The following is a 22831-nucleotide window of genomic DNA, read 5'->3' on the forward strand; positions in this document are numbered from 1 at the left end:
GTATTAACTTTATATAAATACCTTATTTTTTGTAGGCATGAACAGACATTTCTCAATATATTTTAACAATGGACTTTCTGCAATTGTCTTCCAATTCAAGATTCTTGGAATAAAATCAGCAACATGAATAGCTATATCTTCATCAACCTTTGAACAACACTCAAATATCCAAATTTGAAGAGCAAGAGGCAAGCCACCAATTCTATAATACTTATGTGTTGACTTAAGCTCATGCCTCACAGAATCAGACAATTTTTTGTAGATATCTAAACCCCACGGATATGAATTGAATTTTCCACTTTCCACAAGGTAAAAATCTCTATTGCTAAATTGGTATTCGTTGTCCTCGTATGAAAATAAAAAATCATTAATGAAGTATAGAACAACCAATGAAGCAACTGAATCATCGTCTATGAATTTTTTAGCTAAAAACAGTGCACGTAAATGACTCTTTGGAACTGTGATTTTTTCCGGAAAATAACTACTCATCAAACTACATCTAGAATTGGGAACATTGATAGAAGTGCCATCACTAACACAATTTAAGTCCGTAACTATCCCAAATTCTCTAAGACCAAAAAATAACTTTTTATTATTTATTTCAATAGCAAACACATCATCCGGTGTGTGTTTTAACTCTCTATTTATAAGACAATGAATAAGTTGTAGTTGTGTGCTCGATTTTGGAAGGTCAAGAAAGTACCCAAAACATGTATTCCTAAACAACTCAAGTTGTTTATCAGATAAAGATAGTTTGATTTGTTCAATGACACTATGATTAGTGTAACATGACCACCTACTCGAAATATACACAACATCAGGATGTTTCCAGAATTTACCATCCTGCATATGCATTAAACATGAATTAAAAATGTGTTACTACATACTAAAGATGAATGAAGATGAATTTCACATACTATGTGTCGAAGAAAGGTAGTAATCACTTGAATAAAAGATGAATTAAAGTTGAATTAAAGTTGAATTAAAGATGAATTAAAGTTGAATTAAAGTTGAATTAAATTTGAATTAAAGATGAATTTCACATAATACATCTAAAAAACAAGCAGCAATCAACATACAACCATTGCTAAACAACAAATAACTAAGAAGTACTAGCACATACCGAATATCTACTCTCTAGTAGAATGACACTTTTGGGTAAACGATTTTGTGTTTTTCCATCATTCACCGGCTTTTTCTTCTCCAATCCATCTTTATTTTTCAAACTTTTTGATTGAAATTGAGGAGGTAAATCCTCAAAATTATCATCACTGTCAACGAGTTTCTTCGATGTAGATGCCAAAGTAACACATATTTTTTTCGATTTCTCCATTGTTTTAACCTCTTTAACTCGTTTTTTTACCTTTCTTTTGCTTCTTGTTTTGTTCCTCATTGTTCTTCTCCTCATTGTTCTTCTCCCCCGATATTTGTGAGATTCCCAAACTAAAACTTGGAACTTCATCCATAGAAGTAGAAGACGAAACTTGAAGCTTCTTTCGACTTCTTCGATAAACTTTCGGATTCGAAGTATCAATATCCCTCACTAGACGCGGACTTCTTCTAAGACCTTTTTCCATTAAAATTCGTGCAGAAAAATGGAGAGAATAAAACAAAAATCCTAATTTTTTGAACAGAGGAGGAGAAGGAGAAAGAAAAAGAAAAAGAGCGAGAGAGGATATGACTTGAGCGAATACGTTTTACTTTGTTTAAAAATTGTATAAAAATGGAATAAATGGGTTCTAAAATTGTTTTAAGTTAATATAGCTAAAAGTTGACAATAATGGTAATAAATAAAAAGTATACTTAAAATTGGTAATTATAAAATAAAAGGTCTTTGTTTATGTAATTTTTCCTTTTTTTTTTAAAAAAAAATAAATTTTTATTCTTATAACTGAATACGTTTGTTAAATATAAATAATTAGGGTTAAAAACGAACTACAATTTCCTTTATTAATTGGAAAGAATGATTTTTTTTAGGTTCGTATTCGTTTTAACACATGTTATCGGATTTATAGGTAATAGTTTCGTTTTAATTACTTTGACTCATCCTTTTTTTTTAGGTTCGTATTAAAAATAATTAATTTTTTATTTTTTTAGTAATTTTTTAATTTTAATTTTTTATGTGACACAGAATTAAAGACATTTTAATATATTTGACATACTTTTAATTTAAAATTATCAAATTCAAAAATTTATTTTATTTAATTAAATTATGTCTTAAGTTAAATATGTAGAATAAATTAAAACGGAAGAATTTTTTTTATTTCAAAAGTTATTACTTCTTGTGTTCCAATATTTGCGATACATCTCTTTTTTAGTTCGAGACATATTATTATATTTAGTAATATTTAATTTTAATTTATCTATTTTTCCTTATAATCTCACAAAAATCTATAAATTTTTTATCTTTCTTAAATTTCGTGTATTTATCGACTCCTCTAATTACAAATAGTTATGGATAAATATATTTCAAACTAAAATATATATTCTCTCCGTCTAACAATACTCGTTCACTATACTATTTTAAGAAGTTTAACAAAACTTATCCACTTTATGAAATCAACAGATAATTTTACACTTAATTCATAATTTATCCTTATCATTAATTATAGTTATTTTCCTATTATATTTTTCAATATTGTATCCCCTCTGTCCACAATTGTTTGTCAGGATAAGGTCATGCACTCTCCTCAAGGAAAATTTAATACAAAGTGTAATTTGACTAATATAATCCTACTACAGCAAGAATATCAAAAGTCTACATAACTTTTCAATTGAACAAAATTGAGTAATTATTAAGGGTAGAATTAAAAAAAATAACTAATTATTTCTTGATTGTTTAAATTGACAATAAATCTTGAATAACTATTTTTAGTATACCTGTCAAACATTTGTGGACGAAGAAAGTATTTCTTATATTCAAAGGGTGATAGAATAAAATTACTCTTTTATTTATAATTTCTTAAAAAATCTGTTAAGTTAATAATAGATAACTATCATTGAATCGGGAGAATAAAAGATTTATGGGGTCAATAAATCAAAATGGTGTCTATTTTTGGTAAAAGGACCATTTTGGTCATTTTCTCTATTTTCATAGTAGTGGGGTGGTGGGGGTTGGGGGGGGTGTGCAAGGTAGGATAAGGTTGGTATATTTTCCCAGTTGGCACACTATCTTTTAGTAATCTTCTTTGTTTCTCTCTTGCCATTGTAAACATAGAGAAAATCATACACACAATTTTTGTTAACAATGTCAGCTTCAACAGCTCTGAATCTTGCTTCATTTTGCACATCTGTAGTGAATTCTCCTACCCATTTTACTCATAAACCTTCACTCCTTTTACATGGTACCCAATTTTCCCAATCACACAACAACACTCTTTTCAAGAACTGCAGCTGGAAATTAAGTAGAACCACTAAGAGGGCTGTTGCTGCTGTTGATTCCTCTGATCCTGCTGAAAAGGTTTTGCTCATTACCCCTTTTTTATTTATTTGTCTGATTTTGATTAGACACAGAATTTGAGAAATTAAAAAAGAATGTAGTACTTTGTTAGTATCAATTTATATGACATTTCTCGAATTTCGAGATTCAATTACTGTTACTTATACAACTTTTCACGTAGGTTACGAGTATATAAATTTCATTTCAAAAAATTTGAAGAGAGCGCAAATTTTGTGTCAATCTTGAACTGTTTGGCTTTTGAAAAATGAAAAGTGTGCATAAATTGATGGAGTAAAATGTTTGAATATGTATGTGGAAAGTTTAATTTTGCCTGCTATTCATGTCTGCAAATTCTCTGATAGTGTAGTAGATTAAGCAAAGGTGGATTCAATATTTAAGCTTTATGGATTCAATTTTAAGGTTTTCGGTGTTAATCCTACAGCAAAATTTAAAGTTAGACATAATACATAAATAAATACTCAAAATAGGTCTTACCCGGTATTTAACCGCTCAGGGCACATCTAGACATCTTAACTTGGTTTCAATTGGTAACTAAAGGCTCCAACTTGTCCCCATTGTGTTTCGTAAACATCCAATGATGACATTATACTAAAATTTTGAAAGTATTAGAGGATCATTTTGTAAGTTGGGGTGTTCAACGGACTAGTTGAGGTGTCTAGATATGCGTACAGTTGTCTGTTATTGTCAAGTTTAAGTTTTTATTTATGTATGTTGCCTTAAAGTTGTGGGTTTGTATCTACTATTTGTTGTAATTTTAGTGATTTTTTATGCATAAATTTATGTTTCGCGTTAAAGTTATAGTCTTTGTTTACCCTCTCAATTTCCATGCTTTGTATAAACTTGAATGTGAAACTCTTGATTGCGCTTTGTTTGTCTCGAATGACCAAAACTCTCTTGGAACCAATGCAAGTTATGAAAAAACATGTTGGTAGGCAAAGGATCCATATAGGCACTGGTGATAGCCAATTTTTGATGTTGGGTTCAGAATTTTTTACTTTTTGAGTTACTAGGTTCTATATTACTGCCTCCATCCCATAACGCTTATCATGTTTTGCTTCTCGATGATCAAGTTTACTAGGTGCAGTTGAGTGATTGTACTAGTTCTTCTCTGATCAAAACTGAGCTCATTTTTTGTTTAGCAATATGGATATTAGTGCTATGAGGTGGTCGAAGTGACTATTTTGATGAACAGTCTGAAGTTACAATAGCCATCTGTTAGAGGTTCAGGGTGTGTAGTTCATGTTCTTCTATTAGTCCTACTCTCACTCGCCTATGAATGTATATGTTGGTCGTCTGTGACAGGTCATTTCATTGAAAAGGAAAAAGACAATTTTTCGGTAACTCCCTATTTGGCGCCATTTTGCTTTAGTTCAATGTTAGGAATGTTGATGCTGATATTCTGTTGCATAAACAGCAAGAGACGGAAAGGAAGAAGTACCATTTTCTTGTTGCAAATGCCAAATTTATGCTGGACGAAGAGGAGCATTTCCAGGAACAAATGTTTGAGCGTCGTCGCCTCTATGAAGAGCGCAACATGGAACCAGATTTCTGGCTTGTAGTTGAGCCCAAGTTCTTGGACAAGTTCCCTAATATCACCAAGAGACTGAACAGACCCGCCGTAGCACTTGTTTCAACAAATGGCCCATGGATCACGTAAGGGGCTGTCATTGTTAAATAATCGACACACTAATTACTCCACTTTCCTGTCTGTATGCATCATCAAAAGATTGCAGTCTTTAGTAAGCAAGTTATAATCGCGGGAAAATGGTCAAATATACCCCTATACTATACGAGTTATCTTAACTTTACCATTTGATACAGTTTAGAGTCATTTGTATCTTCAAAGTCATCAAATCATCTCGTACTTGCCCTTGCCCTTGCCCTTGACCCTGACGAAACTCCAACCTGAAGTATAACGGTGAGTAAATTTAAACCATAAAAAACTAGAGGGGTAAAATTGGGTGACAGGGGCAATTACGAGAAGATTTGCTAGAGGCAAGGGTATGAATGACCCCAAAGTATAACGGATGGTAAAATTTAAGATATTTCGTATTGAAGAAGGGTGAAGCTGCACAGTTTCAATATTTCTCCTGATCTATTTTTCGAAACTTGCAGGTTCATGAAATTGAGGCTAGACAGGGTTTTACAAGAGAGCTATGAGGCTGACAGTGTAGAAGAAGCTTTGGCATGTACTCCTGTTAGTATTGAATTTGAAAAACCGGAAAAATGGACAGCACCATACCCAAAGTATGAATCCGGGTGGTGGGACTCATTCTTGCCCCCTGGATCTCAGACGTCAAAGGTATGATTAGCAGACGTCTTATGTGTGTTGCTTGAAGTAGTTCAAAATCTACATTACCGTTTGTTGGTCCAGCAATGAATGAGCATTTAGTTTGAGAAGTTATATGAAGAGATGGTTGGGTAATCGTCATGGTAGGCTGTAGGTGTAGATGTTTGTAGCTCATCTGAAGAATTGTACGATGAAACGCCTAATTTCTGTAGCTTATAGACCCATGCTGCGAGATTCAGTAAACAAAATGAAGAGATATTGAGCATTGTACTTAGCATGAAAAAGCTTTATGAAAATCTGAAGTGTGTTGATTGTTGTTCGTTTTTATCTCTAACCAAGTGTTGTTTAATGATTCTCGAACATGTACTTGTTTTCGAGTGCCTATTTATTTTCTATCGATATCTATGGATTGATCACAAAGTCGAAATATGGTTTAGAACCCAGAAAAGTTCATCAGACAAGGAAACTCTCAAGACTTTTTTTTATAAAAGAGTGTTACTTAGTTGAGCTCTCTAAGTTCAACGACATACTCGGTGAGATCCCTTTAAGTGGAATCGTGGGGAGAGAGTGAGTGTATACAAATTTTACTTCTATCTGTGTGGTGTAGGCATGTTGAGCTCTCCAGGTTCAACAATGTACACGGTGAGATCACACAAGTGGGGTCTGAAATGAGCTGGTGTGTGCATATCTTACTCCTAACAATCTACGAATCTTGTTTGGCGTGTTGAGCTCTCCAAGTTCACCTATTGAGACGGAGGAATATTATTTTGTTCGTTCCATATTAACTGTCCACTTCCTTTTATACGTCTCTCAAGAAATCATAAATAGTTGGATCATATTACTTATCATTTAATAAAATCAAGGCATAAATTACTATATTCTTTCTATTCTACCCTTGATACAGTAGTTAATTAGAGCCCTTTGGATGGACTTAAAAGAAACAACTTTTAAAAAGTATTTTGAAAGTGATGAAACTTATTTTTAAAATAAATAGTTTTGTGTTTGGATAAACATGTTTCAGTTGAAAAAAAAAATTATTGATGTATTTGGAAAATAGTGCTGGTAAACACTTTTTTTTAATCAAAATTTTTGAAATCCCTTAAAACTGTTCACATGATAAAAATTGGTTAATTTAAGGTTTTATACTTAAAAAAATTAAAACAAGACTAATTTATATTTTACATCCATAAGTAATAATCTTTCCTATCATTCACATATTTCTTTAATCATCACAAATTTTTTATAATAATAATAATAATAATGATGATGATAATAATAATAATAAATATATATATATAATAATAATAATAAAAGAATTAAGAGCAAAAAGGTAATATACTTTGTCAACATAAAATGACTTTTAAGTTGAAAAAAAAAACAACTCTCACCTAGCTTTTAGCTTTTGACTTAAAAATAAATCACTTGATAATTGTCAAACACTCTAATAAGTCAAAATTGAATTTTAAGTTTGTTTAACCAGCTTTTAAGCCCATCCAAACAGACTCTTACACTTTGATTGAATCATTGTTACCCATTGTTTCATAATGTATGGTATTGTATTGTACTCTATTGTACTGTATTGTATAGTAGATACAATGTTTGGCTAAATTGTATTGTTTGTTGTTGTTTAGTAACATTTTAATTGTGTGGTTTGATTGTATCATACTGTATTGTAATTTATAAATTTACTTAAATATTCTTAATTATTCTAGGGTAGGAGGTTTGACTATGTTTAAATAATTAAGGTAAAGGGTAAAATAGTATTTTAAAATATTATGTAAATATATAATTGGTAAAAGAAATTACGTAACAATAGAAACACACAAAATTGGTTGTTCCATAAAATAGGCGTTTCCATTGTTACAGAACAATGAAATTTAACAATAAAGTACAATAATTTTAAGTAACAATCAAAACAAACATTATAAATATAATAACGATGCAATACAATACAATGAATAACAATGATCCAAACATAATATTAGTATTAAAAAGATATATTTTGACCAACCTAGGAAAACTAATTCATTGGAATACTTCATACCTGGATTAGTTACTCTCTCCATTCTTTATTCTATAAAAGATAATTTTGAAAATAAACTAAAAAAAAAATTAAATAGTCATTCAAATATATTTTAATTTTTGATATCTATCATATTCATCATTTATTGAAAAGTTGATTTAAGAAAATATTAATTAAATAATAATAGAAATATAAAATTACCAAATTTCTTAATACAAGTGTAATTTATTAATACAAGTATAATATAAAAGAGATGTGCTAAGTGGTCAGAGAACTTGATCAGAAATTTTTTAAAATGATAATATTTTTTTAAAAAAGTAACTGATTATTTTTTTTTTGGTAAAAAATATTAAAGCTAAACTGATAAAAATATTTTTAAATAGTAAAATTACAATAAAAAAATTCATTTTGACCAAAAATTTCTTTTTGATGTAAGAGAAAAAAATATATTATATATAAAATAAACAGATGGAGTATTTGCTTTGTCAACTTAAATGCAAAAGAATATTTTGGATTATGTGAAGATCCATATCGCATTTAAATCTCCCTTTAAAATAATCGTATTTCTCTAAGAAAAATTATTTTAAGATTCGTTTTATAAAAATAATAAATACCAAAATTCAGTAGCAATCAACTTTCCATAAAAGAAGAGATCTTCTCGTGTTGCACGAGGGCTATAAATAAACAATTGTTATATTTTAATTTCTAGTTATTTCGAGTTTGAACTTTTAGAATAATTTTTTTATTAAAATTGTGTCAAAGTGAATAAATTTGTAATAAATAAATTTTAATTTCATTGAGTTTATATGAATATCAGATATCGAATTAAAAAAAAATTATTTCACCAATACACTCAATGAACTTTCATTAGTTAAGCATCCCTTTCTCACAAATAGATATGTTTAGACGGAAAAAATAACTTTAAAATATGGTTGTTTTGAGATTAGCTTTTGTCAAATTTACTTTTTTCTTTTGGAGATTTTTATTTATAAAAAATATATTAGCTTGTATTTAATCAAATAATTGAAGTATATTTGTTTGGTTTGTAAATGATTCGTGTTTGATCAATTTTTTCTTGATACAATTTGTCACGTACATTTTTAAAATCTTATCACAAATTTAATAATGAAATATTCATTTTAATTTGAGGTTATTTTATTTCATAACTCAAATAAGATAGATTATTCAGGAATTATAATTACGAGATAATTTAATTTGCATATTAAATTGTTAGTCAAAGATTTTAAATTTCTCTCTCTCTCTCTCTCTATATATATATATAATCTACAAAAAGTTTTTATATATAACTGTTTTTTAATACGAACAACTTACAATACTTAATTCGTCTGAATCGATCAATCTCAACTTGATTCCACCTCTCGTTAAACAATCTACAAAGTTGTTGACAGAACCAATGTGTCTACTACTATCTACTATCTATATTTAACGTGTGAATGTGAATGTAAAATAAAATATAAATGTAATGATTAAAGATTTTAAATTTAATTTTTATATTTTCACTACTGAATTTATTTTTATTTTCGCAATTACAACATCATTAAAACATAATATTTAGAAGTAAGAATTAATAAATTCACACGTACGCACATAGTAAAATGAATTTAAGTTTGGACATAATTAACCGAAAGTTGAAATATTATTTAAGTATGTCATAAAATCTCAAAAAACAAAAATATTTCTTTTCTAAATACATATGAAACTTTTATAATTTGTAAGAATAAATTACTCGTATTTATTCATAAAATTATATTACATTTGATTGACAATATGAAAATTCACATAAAATAGTACTTTATCTATTTCATATTAGGTTGACACTTTTTATTCTATATCGTAATTAAGAAATTATAAAAGATCGATCATACTTATTATTTTGTCCGTTGCTTAAATTAATCAGCCTCTTAAAATAATTGGATTGTCAAAATTTGTTTAAACTTTCAAAATCATATTAATTATATGGGTGTAATAAAAATAGTTAGTTAATCCTATTCTGATTCAGGAACACTTAGTCTGGATGGTTATTACCTGTTCTATTATATTATATTATGTTGTTAGTTTAAATATAATACTTATTTTGATTGTTGATTAAATTCTATTATAATTTACATTATTTACAAAGAAACTCAATTTATCTAATGATCGATTTTTTGTGAGTAGTCTTTACCTAATATTTTCCTACCATCATTTTTCACCTTCTACTATACATTATCACAGTACCTCTATCAGTATCCTATTTTTCTTTGTAAAAGTTTATTATTTAAATTATAAATGTGTAATAGTATGTAATGTCGTAATAAATTACAACATATCCAAATATTGTATTTATTAACAATACTATATTATAAAAAATACGTAACAACCATTTAAATAAATTATAAGTAACGATGTAATATGAGATAAATATTATTAGTAAAATATATATCTAATATGAGCTAAAAACGTACATAAATTTACTCATATCTACTCGATAAGATAACAAAATATATACATACATACACTCATAACTAATTAATATCTGCGTAACTCTAACGGAGGGGGCAAACATTATTTGAACGAACAAGGATGAATTTTAACGTGGAAAAAATGCATTCTCTCTCTGTTTTTTTGGTTAAGTACCAAACCCCACTTTTTATACATACATGTTTTGAGTTTTTTGGTTGAGAGAGAAGATGGGTGAGAAGCGAGTTCAAAGGCCATTGCAGAAGCTATTTTCATGGGTTAGAAAACAATCAAACAAAGTGAAGACATTTTTGGGTGTTTTCACTGTTCTTACTTTACTGGTAACTCTAAAACTCCTTATTCATCAACACAATCACTTCTTCGTTTTGGCTGAATTCGCACATTTCGTTGGAATTTTGGTCCTTATCTACAAATTGACAACACACAAGACTTGCTCAGGTACTAATTTTACACTGCAAATCAATTTATGAGTGAGGTATTTGCCCAGACTTTTAGGAAAAAAGTGAAAAGTGCTTTCGAGTTCTCCAGAAATTTGGCAAAAAAACCTGTTCTAATATTGACAAAAGTGTTTTGTTTGGGGAAAATGATACCCTAGTAGGGTCTGAGCCAGATAGGGCTTCGTGGGTTCAAATAAATCTAATAGCTACGTATTCACTATTTCGATATGTGCACTATGATAAAAAGGTCGATCTATGATGAGTTTAACGCTTAGGTTCTTATGACTAAAAATTATTAAAATTTTTAAAATTATATGTACGTGTCTAAACCATTTAGAGAGTCATTACCCAATTGAAAAATAGATTAGAGATAAATAAAAGATTTAAATTTCTAACTTCACTCAGCAAGGTGCACCCAATCACAATTACACGATATTATATGATAGTTTAAGTGTGGGTTCATACATTCATATTTAAATACCTTTTTTTTAAAAAAATATAACACTACTATATATGATTTCAGGAGGGGCATGGATTGACCCCGAACCCCTCTTGGATACGCATCTGTTTGCAGACTCTGTATTTGTATTAAAAAATTAAGTAAATATATGTGTATTAACTTGTAAACCCCTGAACAAAATTAACAGCGTCTAAGTAAGGTGCATGTAAATCTCATATACAAATCACTAAATAACTCATTCAATTCCTTGAACGTTTTGCAAATGAATTTAAGTTATATACACGGACAATATAATGATCTTTTCTATATATCTTTTGTGTAATTTAATTTGTGATAGCAAGTTATTTACTACTTGCTATCAATATTCTTCTAACAACTTTTTGCTCCTGCTGTGCTTAGGCCTTTCATTGAAGACTCAACAGCTCACAGCAACGTTTTTATTTGCAAGATTATTTTGTAGTCTTCAAATCGAAGGAGATATTCATACTATACTAGACCTTGTCACTCTCGTGGCAACGTTCTGGCTTATATTTATGATGAAATACAAGTTGAAGTCATCCTACATGGAAGATTTGGATAACATGAAGAAATATACCGTGGTACGTAGTTTATACCTTTCCCTCCCCTGAGCTCTTTTTCTCTTATAGTTGTTGTTCAAGTAAAACACATGTTAGTCTGTTGATCCCTTTATTGATTCTAAACATATTAGTACGTTCGTATCCAGATGCGGATTCAAGATTTTGAATTTGATTGGCTCAACATTTCAGTTACATTCTTAAAATTGTGTAGATTGTCCGAATCTCAAGTTTGGCATTCTTGAGAAGAATTACGACAATGGGAATAAGAGTCCATTGTCTTACCTGAGATTTAGAATGTACGACCTAAAGCAGCTTGTGAGCGACTTTCGTCACTACACTAGAAGTTTTATGTAATGCCAAAAGAATTCAATAATTTATATAGAAACAAAACAAAGAAATAGTTGGATTCGATTAAGCCCTTTATAACACGTAGCTACGCCCCTGATGCTGATGGTGTTTAATTTGTACTACATCTAGTTGTTTTGTGCAAGAAGTTGTGAAGTATACATTGGAAGTAAAATTGCTTAATGAGTAATGACATTGCTTTTTGGATCATGTTTTTCTGTCCACAGATAGTACCTTCTTTGGTGATAGCTTTCTTTATCCATCCTCGGACGAATAATCTTATTCTCAGTATACTCTGGGCTTTTGCTGTGTATATAGAAGGCGTCTCCGTGCTGCCTCAGCTTCGTTTGATGCAGAATGTCAAGGTACATATATGTTTGTTCTTTCCGTCACATGAATTAGAAAACAGAAGAAAAAGTGTTTGAATTCACGCATTCTTAATTTTCTAAATGAAGTACCAATACTGTTTCCTGTTCTTGTATTTCAGATTATTGAGCCGTTCACAGCCCATTATGTGTTTGCGTTGGGCGTTTCAAGGTTCTTCAGTTGTGCTCATTGGATCATTAAGGTTTGTTTTGGAGTTTTTCTTGTAGTAGCTTATAAGTTTTGAACTAAACACATCAATTTGTTAAATATTTACCTCCCTCGAGATTGGATTTCCAAAGCTTAATGCGCATACAGATCACGATATATACATTTTCCCATGTTAGAGTGGCAGAACCCATAATAAGGGGAGGATGAAGTTGCACTCACTACTTTCGAGAACAATCATATGTGAACAAAGTTCTAGAATAAACACTTTGTTCGCACCAATTGTTGCAAGTAGTGAGTTCAACGACACTTCATATTCACTGATAAAAAGTTTAGGATTCGACTCTGTTTGTACACTTCCCTATGCTAGCCCTTGTAACCAGAGGCAGATGCAGTTGCAGTTGCGGCTTTCACAAAATGGATGTGTGTGTTCTGTAGAAATTTCGAAAATTTGCAGCTTTACTACTTTGTTGTCACCTATTGTCGCTATTAGTGAGTGCAATGACACTTCATATTCATAGACTTAAAATTCTGAATCCGTCAATACTTATAGTCTCCGAGTTTATTCATATGGCAGGTCTATGATACATCTGGTTCATATCTGTCTTTGAGTGGAGGGGGCTTCTTTTGGATACCAATGATCATTTTGGCAGAAATTGTTCAAACATTCGTTTTGGCCGATTTCTGTTATTATTATGTCAAGAGGTGAGCCTATTATCAATATATTTTAACATGTTACGGCACGTAACTTGCTAATTCCATTTTTCATGAACGATTATTCATAGTTACTGAACGTCAGTATATAAAAGTTAAACTCGTTTGACAATTAGGTGTTTTTCTTTGATTTGCAGTGTCATGCAAGGTCAAATGATGGTTCGACTTCCAGCATAAGGTGTTGAACTCTAATTAGAGATTGTAACATATGTTGGTGCTTGTAATGTGCAATCAACTTTGAGTTTTTACAACTTCTCCTTCTTATATGTTATCTTCTTGTTAATAAACAAACAAATAAATAAATACTATAATTTTATGGCAATGTCACATTAATAATAAGTTATATTTTCGTTTCTACTAATTTTTTTAAAAATCTTTCCTTGAGTTTGAGGTTTATCGGAAATGGTCTCCAAATCATCTTGCGTACACTTTTAGCCTTTAGCTATAAGTATACACTACAATGATAAGATAACAAATTTATTTTTGGGAAAACGTCTGATATACCCCTTATCTTTATCATTTAGAGTTGATATATTGCTCTTTATAGAAGTGATTCATATATACTCCTACTATTATAGAAATGACTAACATATACATTTTCCCCTAATGAAATATTAATTATTATTTTTTAAAAAAAATATGATCTTGATCCTCCTCACACGTATTTAATTTTTTTATTTCAATGACTAATTTAAATTTATTGCTTTGTTTGTCAAATTTATTTATGTTTTACTAATTTTCTTGTAAAATTTGTTATAAATGACCCATTTTTTAATTTTATTTTTACAAATTCAAAAACTAAATTACAATATAATTGAAAAATGGTCCGTTCTACACTAAAGAATGCAAGAAAAAAAGAATAAGCAACTCTTATAATGATAATCAAAGAAAGTCAAAATAATTTAGGTATGAAAATGGTTAAAATATACATTGAACTTTGCTAGAAAGATCACACATATATATATACCCCTACATGATTTTCTTTAAAGTCAAATAAGTAAATTAAAAAATATTTTTTTTCCACTTCCGTTAGAAGAAGAGTATATGTGAGTTTCTTTTATACGATAAAGGTACATGTGAGCCATTTGTATAACAATATGGGTATATATGAGTTACTTTCATAACGAGGGATACATCATTTCTAAATAACAAAATTAAGAGGTATATTAAGTCATTTTCTCTTTATTTTAAAATTCTTTCGATGTACATACAATAACATAGGGGTGGACATGGTATGGTACAACACGATATCAAAAGTTTTGATACCGTAATTTTGGTATTCGATTTTTAAAATATTATGCCATTATCACACTAATTTAATTGGGTATGATTCGGTATATTGAAGTTTGATTTTGATATTGTATGGTATAGTAAATAGGTAAGCATAATTTGTTCAACTTCAACTTATATATACTTACATAATAGAATATTATGACTTTGATAATTAGAAAATGTCTCAATTATATCATACAAACACATTACATGTGTAAAAAATATATATTCAAAATAAATTATTAACAACTATTGTTTATCAATTATATTTCATTCAAAATAGAGCAGTCAAAGTTTCAAATTTTAAGCATTTAATTTACAATACTTATAGTAAGTTGTATATTTGTTAGTATTTTAATAATATATTTATGTATTTATATAACTATATATTTCGGTATTGTATTCTATTTTTCGATATTTATTTCTAAATACCCAAATACTATACCAAATATAAAAAAAATTGAGATGTATACCATATTAAATACCATAATACCAAATCAAAGTGTTAAAAATTGCAATATGATATAGTAATTCAATATATACCATATCATGTCCATCCCTATAATAACATAATAAGATTGCATCATAAAAATCTAAATATCAACATTTAAAATATTATTTGAGATCATAAATGGACCTACATTGTTAATATATGCTTTATGTTTTTTTGCAATTTTTCACAAAATCAACATGTAATTTTATATTATCACACAATCTAAGTAGGAAGCACTTTGAATTTTTTCCATGACTAGATGTGGGTTTACTTAATCCCACATTTTTTGTATATTTTCTTTGAAAAAACAAAATTATTTAAATCATAATTGTAATATCATTTCTATCACATACTTTATGTGACTTAACAATTTTGAAATTACTAATCTCAAAAAAATAAAGTAAAAATACACCAAATATCTCCTTAATCTAAGATCCTATTATCCCTAAATTTATTTTGTAAGTAATCTTTTATCCCTTTTCGGCCTACGTGGCACTAGCTTGAAAAAAAAACAATCAATATTGGGCCAACAAGATAGTGCCACGTAGGCCCAAAAGAGATAGAAAATTATAAATAAAATAAGTTCATAAGTAATAAGACCTCATTATAGTATAAGTGTGTTCCTGATATTTCAGACATACGTCGAGAAAATACTTATGCTTATCCCAAAAATAAATAATAACATATTTCCTTTTACAAAACTTTTCTCCCAAAGTCTGTTGAAAAGGTCAAGAAATAAAACTTTATATTCCTTTTCTAGTCTAGTCCAGTCCAAGTCTAATCAAACCAAATACTCAAAAATTATTTAATTTCTGTATCAAAAATTATCATATTATACTAAAAGCATGAAGCTCCATAGTTGAAAGTTGAATTACAAAAATATTCCTAATCATTAAAAATAATTATTTTGTCCTGATCATTTAGCTAATGTATCAAACTTTTCATATTACAGTATTTATATCTTTTGTCTTTTAAACTTCAATCAGTTAAATATTCTATACCCTTTTCATATTCTTTGCACTTTATAAAGTTATCACCCTATCAAATTTCTTTATCATTTTATTCTCACTCCTCTTCTGTTAGACTACAGAAAAACTACTATTACTATCGCCCTCTTATTTGTTGAATTTTGTCCAGCATAAGGTAATACTATTTTTTTCCTATTTATCATTTTATTCTTACTCCTCTTTTATTAGACTACAGAAAAACTATCACTTACCTCTTGTTGATGTGAATCATTAGGCAATTTTCATGTACTTTTTTTGTTTTAAATATTAATATTTATTTGATCTTAATTAGAATGATATTTTGTATCATAGTTTTATCTTTATAATTTTAGATGTTTTTTTTTGTTACGGGAGAAGGTATCATCAAGAACTTTACTCCTTAAGTATTTCTTTTTACTATATATATGTTATAATTAAAGTCTTAAGAAGGGTATGAATGTTGTATTTGTTCTTATCTGTTTTTTTTTTGTATTCTTTACCGATTTACACTTCTTTAATTTAATCTACTATGAAATTATGAATGTTATGTATATTTTTATTAGTGCTGAAATTACTAATTTATAACTTTTATATTCATTTTTAAATGTACTTTTATAATATTTTTTTCTTTTCTCCTTTCCTTACTGATATAGTTTATTTAAGTAGATACATATTTGTGTAATTAGTATATGGAGCGTAATGAGAGATTATTAAGGATAAATCATATAGATATATTCATATTATTAGATGCTATAGTAATATTATTATTTTTCCATATTTCTTGCTTGATGGTCAATGTAATATTCGATTATTATGAATTTTATTTAATGAATAAAATATAAATTGGTAAAACTAATATTTTTAAATTCAATATTTTCTATATAATAATTGTATGGAACAAACGTGCAACGCACGTTCTGAAAACTAGTAAATTATAATCTCAAACATAATTTATTTGCCAATCAAACTATTCCTAAACAATCAATCTTTTCAAATAATTATAGTTTGTTTGGTATTTCCATTACAAAATATATTTCATTAGATTAATCTTTTTATGTAATTATTTAATAAAATAATATTATTATATTTAAAAAAAGAAAATATTTTTAATTTATTAAAATAAATAATGAAAATTTTCATATTCTAATCAAACAAACAAGGCATTATTGCCATAAACCCTTTATAGTAGTCCTCTTCGTGCACTGCAAAACCCTACAAATACTGCCCTTTCCACTTCTCCATTGCAGAGATACAGAGAAACTGTGTGTGTTCGTGAAGTGAGTAAACCGGAGAATTTCACCGGCGAACAGTTCATATATCCAGGTATAAGATTCGTCTTTTTTTTGTGGTTACTGATTGATGGGATGATAAGTTTTGTTTCTATATTCAGTTTTACGTGTGTATCTTTTCTGTTTTATGATAGATATATAGGGTTTTGAACTCTTGAGCTTATACATTTTGTTTGCTTTATTCAATTTTGGGTTTTTGACAGTTTGTGGGTTCGAGTTTGATCAACAAATGGAGGCTGCAGCAGCGGCAGTAGTGCAACAACCTGTCCCTGCTCAAGTTGTGCGTATTTTAACCTTCCCTTTTGAGATTTTGGGTTTTTCTGAGCTTAGATTTGTATTAGGTGTTTAGTTTTTTCATGGGTGTGTTAGTGTTGTGTATTTCGGTAGTATTAGACTTATTGATGTATTGTATGTATGGCTTTTGGTATTGTTTTCATCTGTTGTTTATTATGTCTAGGTGATCACACTGTGATTTGTTGATGTTACGGTTCCTTGCATGTAGGCTTTGCACTACTTTACAATTTGTTTGCATGTTTACTTCACTGCTGTTTTTCCTTTCTGTAACTGCTTTTCTTTCGGAAACAAACTAGAAGTATGGGTAAGGTCTGGTTATACTCTACCCTTCCAGACCCCACTTTGTGGTATTTCACTAGGTATGTTGTTGTTGTTGGTGGGTCAGTATACTCAATGGCTCACTTAAGCATGAGGCGTAAAACATGTTTGCGCGCTTTGCTTAGCAGGCACTTTTGTGCTGTCATCAGGGCGCAAAACATATTGATATTTCGTTTTATCAATAATTAGTTTCAATTCTTTGTCCATGTGTTTGTTATTCATGCTTATAATTATTAGTCTCGGACGACACATACAAATATGTATTGTTTTCTCTATAAGCCTTATTGATGTACTGTTGTTTATTATGTTTAATTGATCATACTATGTTGATGTTACTGTTCCTTGCATGCATGCTCTGCACTACTTTTCTATTATAGTTGTCATCAGGGATCTGTGGCAACTTTTTTCTTGCCAATGAGTGTAATTCGGAAGAGGCAACAGTAAATAGTTGATATTTCGTTTTATAAATAACTAGTTCTCAATTTCTTTGTCCGTGTGTTTTTGTTATTCATGATTAGTTTTGGACGACACATACATATTTTTGTATTGTTCTCTCCATTCGCGCCTTTCTTCATTAAAGCCCATGTGTTATTTGCACTTTGCTATAGACCTTAGAGCTTGTTATTAAGCTTTTCGCCTGTGATAACACTAGGGTGAGTTGGATACTGAATTTGGCTAACCCTTTTTTTTTGGTTACAGGTTGGGAATGCTTTTGTGCAGCAGTATTATCATATTCTGCACCATTCTCCTGGACTGGTTTTTAGGTTTTATCAGGATATAAGCAAACTTGGACGACCTGAAGATGATGGCTCAATGAGCATTACCACTACTATGGAAGTAAGCTACTGAATTAAAACTAATGTGTATTTTCTTGTATCTGGTCATCTTAGTTTGCTTGGAAATTTGTATGTCAGATAGAAAAAAAGTAAAAATTTTCTACTCTTAGAGAGTCCTTAAGTTTGTATTAAACGATAAATTTATCAAGTGTTCAGAAATAAATTTTAGTGTTACAGAGCCCCCTTTTGTCTTAAAAGATGAATTATTGAGTATGAGAATGGAACATGTCCAAGTTGAAGAAAATAGATAATGATGAGTTATATAACCAATGGCAACTAGTTTGAAATTGAGACAGAGATGTAAAAAGGTGGTAAAGAGGTCTTTAACTTTTTTACTGTTGTTGAATTGATTTAATTCTGCACTCAGATGGGTAGTCATGTCCATGTTATACCATGACGAGTAGGCATGCTAAGTTTGACTGTGCAGGACTTTTTGTTTTGGGTATATATAATTGAATTTGTCTAATATTTTTTCATTACAAGATTGATCTAGTCACGTTTCATTACAAGATTGAAATGGATTTGACTCGTTACTTTGCTACTCTGTTATTCCCTCTGCTAAGTTTTGAGTTTAATATGATAAAGACCCTCATTTTCTTTTGTTTGATGTCAAACACATAGGCAATCAATCATAAGATACTCTCACTAAACTATGGGGACTTCAGAGCGGAGATTAAGTCTGTAGATTCGCAAGAATCCTTTAATGGGGGAGTGCATGTCTTTGTGACTGGATCTTTGACTGGGAACGACACCTTGATTCGGAATTTCTCCCAAACTTTCTTCCTAGCACCACAAGACCGAGGATACTTTGTTCTGAATGACATGTTTCGATATGTAGAGAGTGTCGATCAACTTGATCCCGCTGAGGTCCCGGAGACGGATGTGGTGGCTCCTGTCACTCCTGAACTAGGTATTTTAAGCTGATAGATTATTTGTTAGTTTGATATTCTTTTATATTGACAAGTGAAGATTGAAGTAAGTGCTTACTATCTGTTGCAGCTTCCCCTCCAGTGCAGCAAAATCACATTTCCGAGCAGAGTACACTATCAGTGGAGGAAGCTAACGAGGGAGAAATTTACAATCCACCTGAGAATGGTGATGTGCCTGTTGAAGAGGAAGTTCCTGTTGCTGAGGTCGTTGATGAAATGCAAGACGACTCTCAAGTAGAAGTTGAGTCTAACATCAAAAGTGAAGATGCTCCTAAGAAGTCTTACGCTTCAATTGTAAGTTTGATTGGGAAAAAAATCACTGGAAGCCTATTGCTTCTGCATGTTTCTTTCAGAAGGGTTGAGCTAAATTTGGAAAGGTTAACGTGCGAGATAGCTGTAAGATTCTGTAGTGCTGTTTATTGGGTACAGATTAGATCATTTGCCAAGTCTATTTGATTACTGCCTTGATTTCTGGCTAAGATGATTTTTTAGAGGGGAGAGGGTAATGATGAACTTTTCTTATGCTAAAACAATTTGTAACTTTCTTCCAGGTCATGCATCTCAAGGGAAGTGCTGCGAGTTTCTCCTCTCCTCCAGCACCTGCTTCTCGGAAGCCCATGGCAAGGAATGTTGAGCAAGTGAATCAACCTCCTGTAACAGCAACTGTTCGCCCAGCTTCCAGCTCAAATTCTGTTGATAATGTGAATAATCAGGATGGAGAAGGTATATAACTGTGCTATTATGCTCTGGTTTTTGTCTCTATATAATTTTGTCTTGCTGTTAATATGTTTGATTTCTTTTTCATATGTTTCCTTTAATTTCTTCCAGTCACAGATGGCTATTCAATCTACGTAAAAGGTCTGCCTCCGACTGCAACTGTGGACTTACTTGCTGATGAGTTCAAGAAGTTTGGGCCTATAAAGAATGGAGGCATTCAAGTTAAAAATAATAGAGTATTGGTTTGCCCTAAGCCCCTAACATTCTAACTAATTAAGGAAAAAAACCGAGTAGATTGTTGGCTAATAGTTTCTTTTGTGCGCTCACTGATTTTGTTAACAATTGTAATTGGTGGATGACAGCTGCAACGGTTTTCTTATGGTTTCGTGGAATTTGAGGAGGCAAGTGCTTTGCAGAAAGCTATTGAGGTATCTTCAGTTTCATTCTCTATATATCATGTCTGATTTATTAGTTGACATAGATGAATATGACTGGATAAAACTGCAACAACATACTGCAAGCGTTTCATCCCTCGTCTGAAATTCGTACAGGCCATCTCAAGATTTTGAGAATAGTTAGAATATTTCTGTGTTTCCTAATTGTGGCTTCTATTATCTTCTAGTAAGAATCACAGTTAATTTACATTAAGAGAACTTTAACTTTATAAAAAAAAATTACATTAAGAGAAAAAGCACAATCAAATTCTTTTAGCGTTTATCAATACGCTTTTATTTCCAGAGCTGATCTTCACCTTGGCATACCTATCATAAGAAGGGTTGAAGCAGCAGAAAAAGGGTTTTCCCTTAGGAGTCCACTTCAGCTTATATGTGAGAAATTATGCTAGCAAACATGATTGCTTCTACCACTCCACTATAAGTATTCAAACAGTACTTGCCGCCAGAGCTGTTACTCTTTATTGCCACTAGTTTCCAACTACTATGTCATTAGCTCGAAGTGCCTTGTTGAGTTATCTTTCCTCTTCATCCTTTTTGACAAGTTTTTTCCTATATTTCAGGCATCTCCAATTTTAATTGGAGGACGTCAAGCTTATGTTGAGGAGAAGAAGTCTACCAATTATCGAGGCAAGTTCAATATTATCTGAAATAATTGGAGAATGACCTGTATAATTTATTGATAGAAATTTTGAAAAACTGTGTAAATGACATGCAGTAGCATTATCGAGAATGGCCTATGTTCTGGTTTGTTTGTTTACTTAAAGTGAGGATAAAGAGCCTCAGTGTGTAAGGCTGCCTGTTTCTCCAAATTAGCATCTATAAAGGGAAATATCTAGTAACATTTTGAAGGATCTGACATGGATGCGGCAACATTGAGAGTCCGAGAAACTTAGGTTTTTACACAGGTGTTGCCATATGATTACCATGTTTCAGACATTTGTGCTCTTCTTTCCACAGACTCTCAGATTATTTGGTTGAGACTGGGTTTGTGCTGTCACAAACCTGTACAGCACATTCATCAAATTCTTATAGTGAATTTGTATCCTGCTTTGGTGCTACCTTGCTACAAGCTGCAGATATCATATTCTTATTCCCTTGAGACCGATTGAGATCCTTTGTGAATCAATTTTCTTTTATCATTTCAGGTCACTTTAGAGGTAGATTTCAATCTGGAGGGGGTTCTGGTTACAGGAACTATGGAGTAAGAGGCCGAGGAAACTATGGAGGTGGCAGGGGTTATGCTCGAGATGATTTTGGCGAAAGAACCGAGTTCAACAACAGAGGTGGACAGCGTGGATGGTCATCTAATCGTGGGGGTGATGGATACCAATCATACCAGCGAACTGATAACACAGGTGGTTATGTTGTGCGTACGAATCGTGGTGGGGGTATGCTTAATGGAACTGCCAAACACATGACACCACAGGGTATTGCTGCACCTGTAATGTAGTAGCTCCGTTGTTACATTGGCATTTCTAACAGTTGAAGTCCCCAGGTAGAAGAAGTTTTGTCAGGAGCTATAAAATTTCTCTTAGAGCTCACTTTGCTAATCATCAATTCCCTAACATTCCCTTTAATTGGTATAGGTGGGGTAGGAATTGACTTTTAAGTAGCTTTTGCTATGCAGTATATAGAGTATCTAAGTCCCCCATGAAGAGTATCCAGTCCTTTTTGCTCATTGTATGAGTTGAACTATGTTACTTTGAAAGCTGTGTTTGTGGGAATGAGTTCATATTAGTCATTTATATCATGGATTCTATTATCAGCTGTCAACAGAGGATACTGTCCATCTTCACATGTTCCCTTTTGCACTTTCTTGAATTGTGATTCATTTTGAGTGTAAATATTGGCTCTTCACAGAAATGCAGGCAAGGTTGCATACAATTGACTCTTGTGGTTCGGTCCTTTCTCTGGACCTGCCAA

General features: G+C 30.8%; 3 protein-coding genes and 1 pseudogene across 7 annotated transcripts; 3 read left to right on the forward strand and 1 right to left on the reverse strand.

Annotated features, from left to right (window-relative positions):
• Nucleotides 1–9: 9 nt before the first annotated feature.
• On the reverse strand, nucleotides 10–1578 carry LOC107021949 (annotated as a pseudogene).
• A 1579-nt stretch (nucleotides 1579–3157) lies between these two features.
• LOC107023387 lies at nucleotides 3158–6084 on the forward strand. The gene is made up of 3 exons (XM_015224070.2): nucleotides 3158–3460; nucleotides 4875–5113; nucleotides 5576–6084. Exons 1-3 carry the CDS (start codon nucleotides 3248–3250, stop codon nucleotides 5766–5768), a joined length of 645 nt encoding a protein of 214 aa, XP_015079556.1. The 5' UTR covers nucleotides 3158–3247; the 3' UTR covers nucleotides 5769–6084.
• Nucleotides 6085–10375: 4291 nt separating this feature from the next.
• LOC107023386 (putative ER lumen protein-retaining receptor C28H8.4) lies at nucleotides 10376–13672 on the forward strand. Its single transcript, XM_015224068.2, has 6 exons — nucleotides 10376–10692; nucleotides 11551–11750; nucleotides 12302–12439; nucleotides 12562–12642; nucleotides 13183–13310; nucleotides 13457–13672. The coding sequence occupies exons 1-6, from the start codon at nucleotides 10464–10466 to the stop codon at nucleotides 13494–13496; spliced, it is 816 nt and encodes a 271-aa protein (XP_015079554.1). The 5' UTR covers nucleotides 10376–10463; the 3' UTR covers nucleotides 13497–13672.
• A 3557-nt stretch (nucleotides 13673–17229) lies between these two features.
• On the forward strand, nucleotides 17230–22685 carry LOC107021244 (putative G3BP-like protein). 5 transcript variants are annotated; one of them, XM_015221861.2, is made up of 10 exons: nucleotides 17230–17393; nucleotides 17563–17639; nucleotides 18671–18808; nucleotides 19429–19717; nucleotides 19807–20159; nucleotides 20288–20459; nucleotides 20565–20695; nucleotides 20816–20881; nucleotides 21469–21535; nucleotides 22054–22685. In XM_015221861.2, exons 2-10 carry the CDS (start codon nucleotides 17589–17591, stop codon nucleotides 22356–22358), a joined length of 1572 nt encoding a protein of 523 aa, XP_015077347.1. In that variant the 5' UTR covers nucleotides 17230–17393; nucleotides 17563–17588; the 3' UTR covers nucleotides 22359–22685. The 5 variants fall into 5 exon arrangements, with proteins under 5 accessions (XP_015077347.1, XP_015077348.1, XP_015077349.1 ...); XM_015221862.2 differs by having other exon boundaries at nucleotides 20565–20689; XM_015221863.2 differs by having other exon boundaries at nucleotides 19807–20132.
• The last annotated feature ends 146 nt before the right edge of the window (nucleotides 22686–22831 follow it).

This window comes from Solanum pennellii, chromosome 6 (genome assembly GCF_001406875.1).
Source record: "Solanum pennellii chromosome 6, SPENNV200".
Classification (NCBI taxonomy): domain Eukaryota; kingdom Viridiplantae; phylum Streptophyta; class Magnoliopsida; order Solanales; family Solanaceae; genus Solanum; species Solanum pennellii.

Excerpts from the sequence above, each read along its gene's own strand:
- LOC107023387 (XM_015224070.2), top strand. The coding sequence starts at position 3,248 with ATGTCAGCTTCAACAGCTCTGAATCTTGCTTCATTTTGCACATCTGTA. Across the intron at positions 3,461-4,874 it reads CCTCTGATCCTGCTGAAAAG|CAAGAGACGGAAAGGAAGAA; the intron begins GTTTTGCTCATT and ends TTGCATAAACAG. Across the intron at positions 5,114-5,575 it reads ACAAATGGCCCATGGATCAC|GTTCATGAAATTGAGGCTAG; the intron begins GTAAGGGGCTGT and ends CGAAACTTGCAG.
- LOC107023386 (XM_015224068.2), top strand. The coding sequence starts at position 10,464 with ATGGGTGAGAAGCGAGTTCAAAGGCCATTGCAGAAGCTATTTTCATGG. Across the intron at positions 10,693-11,550 it reads AACACACAAGACTTGCTCAG|GCCTTTCATTGAAGACTCAA; the intron begins GTACTAATTTTA and ends TGCTGTGCTTAG. Across the intron at positions 12,440-12,561 it reads GTTTGATGCAGAATGTCAAG|ATTATTGAGCCGTTCACAGC; the intron begins GTACATATATGT and ends CTTGTATTTCAG.
- LOC107021244 (XM_015221861.2), top strand. The coding sequence starts at position 17,589 with ATGGAGGCTGCAGCAGCGGCAGTAGTGCAACAACCTGTCCCTGCTCAA. Across the intron at positions 19,718-19,806 it reads TCCTGTCACTCCTGAACTAG|CTTCCCCTCCAGTGCAGCAA; the intron begins GTATTTTAAGCT and ends TATCTGTTGCAG. Across the intron at positions 20,460-20,564 it reads GAATAATCAGGATGGAGAAG|TCACAGATGGCTATTCAATC; the intron begins GTATATAACTGT and ends AATTTCTTCCAG.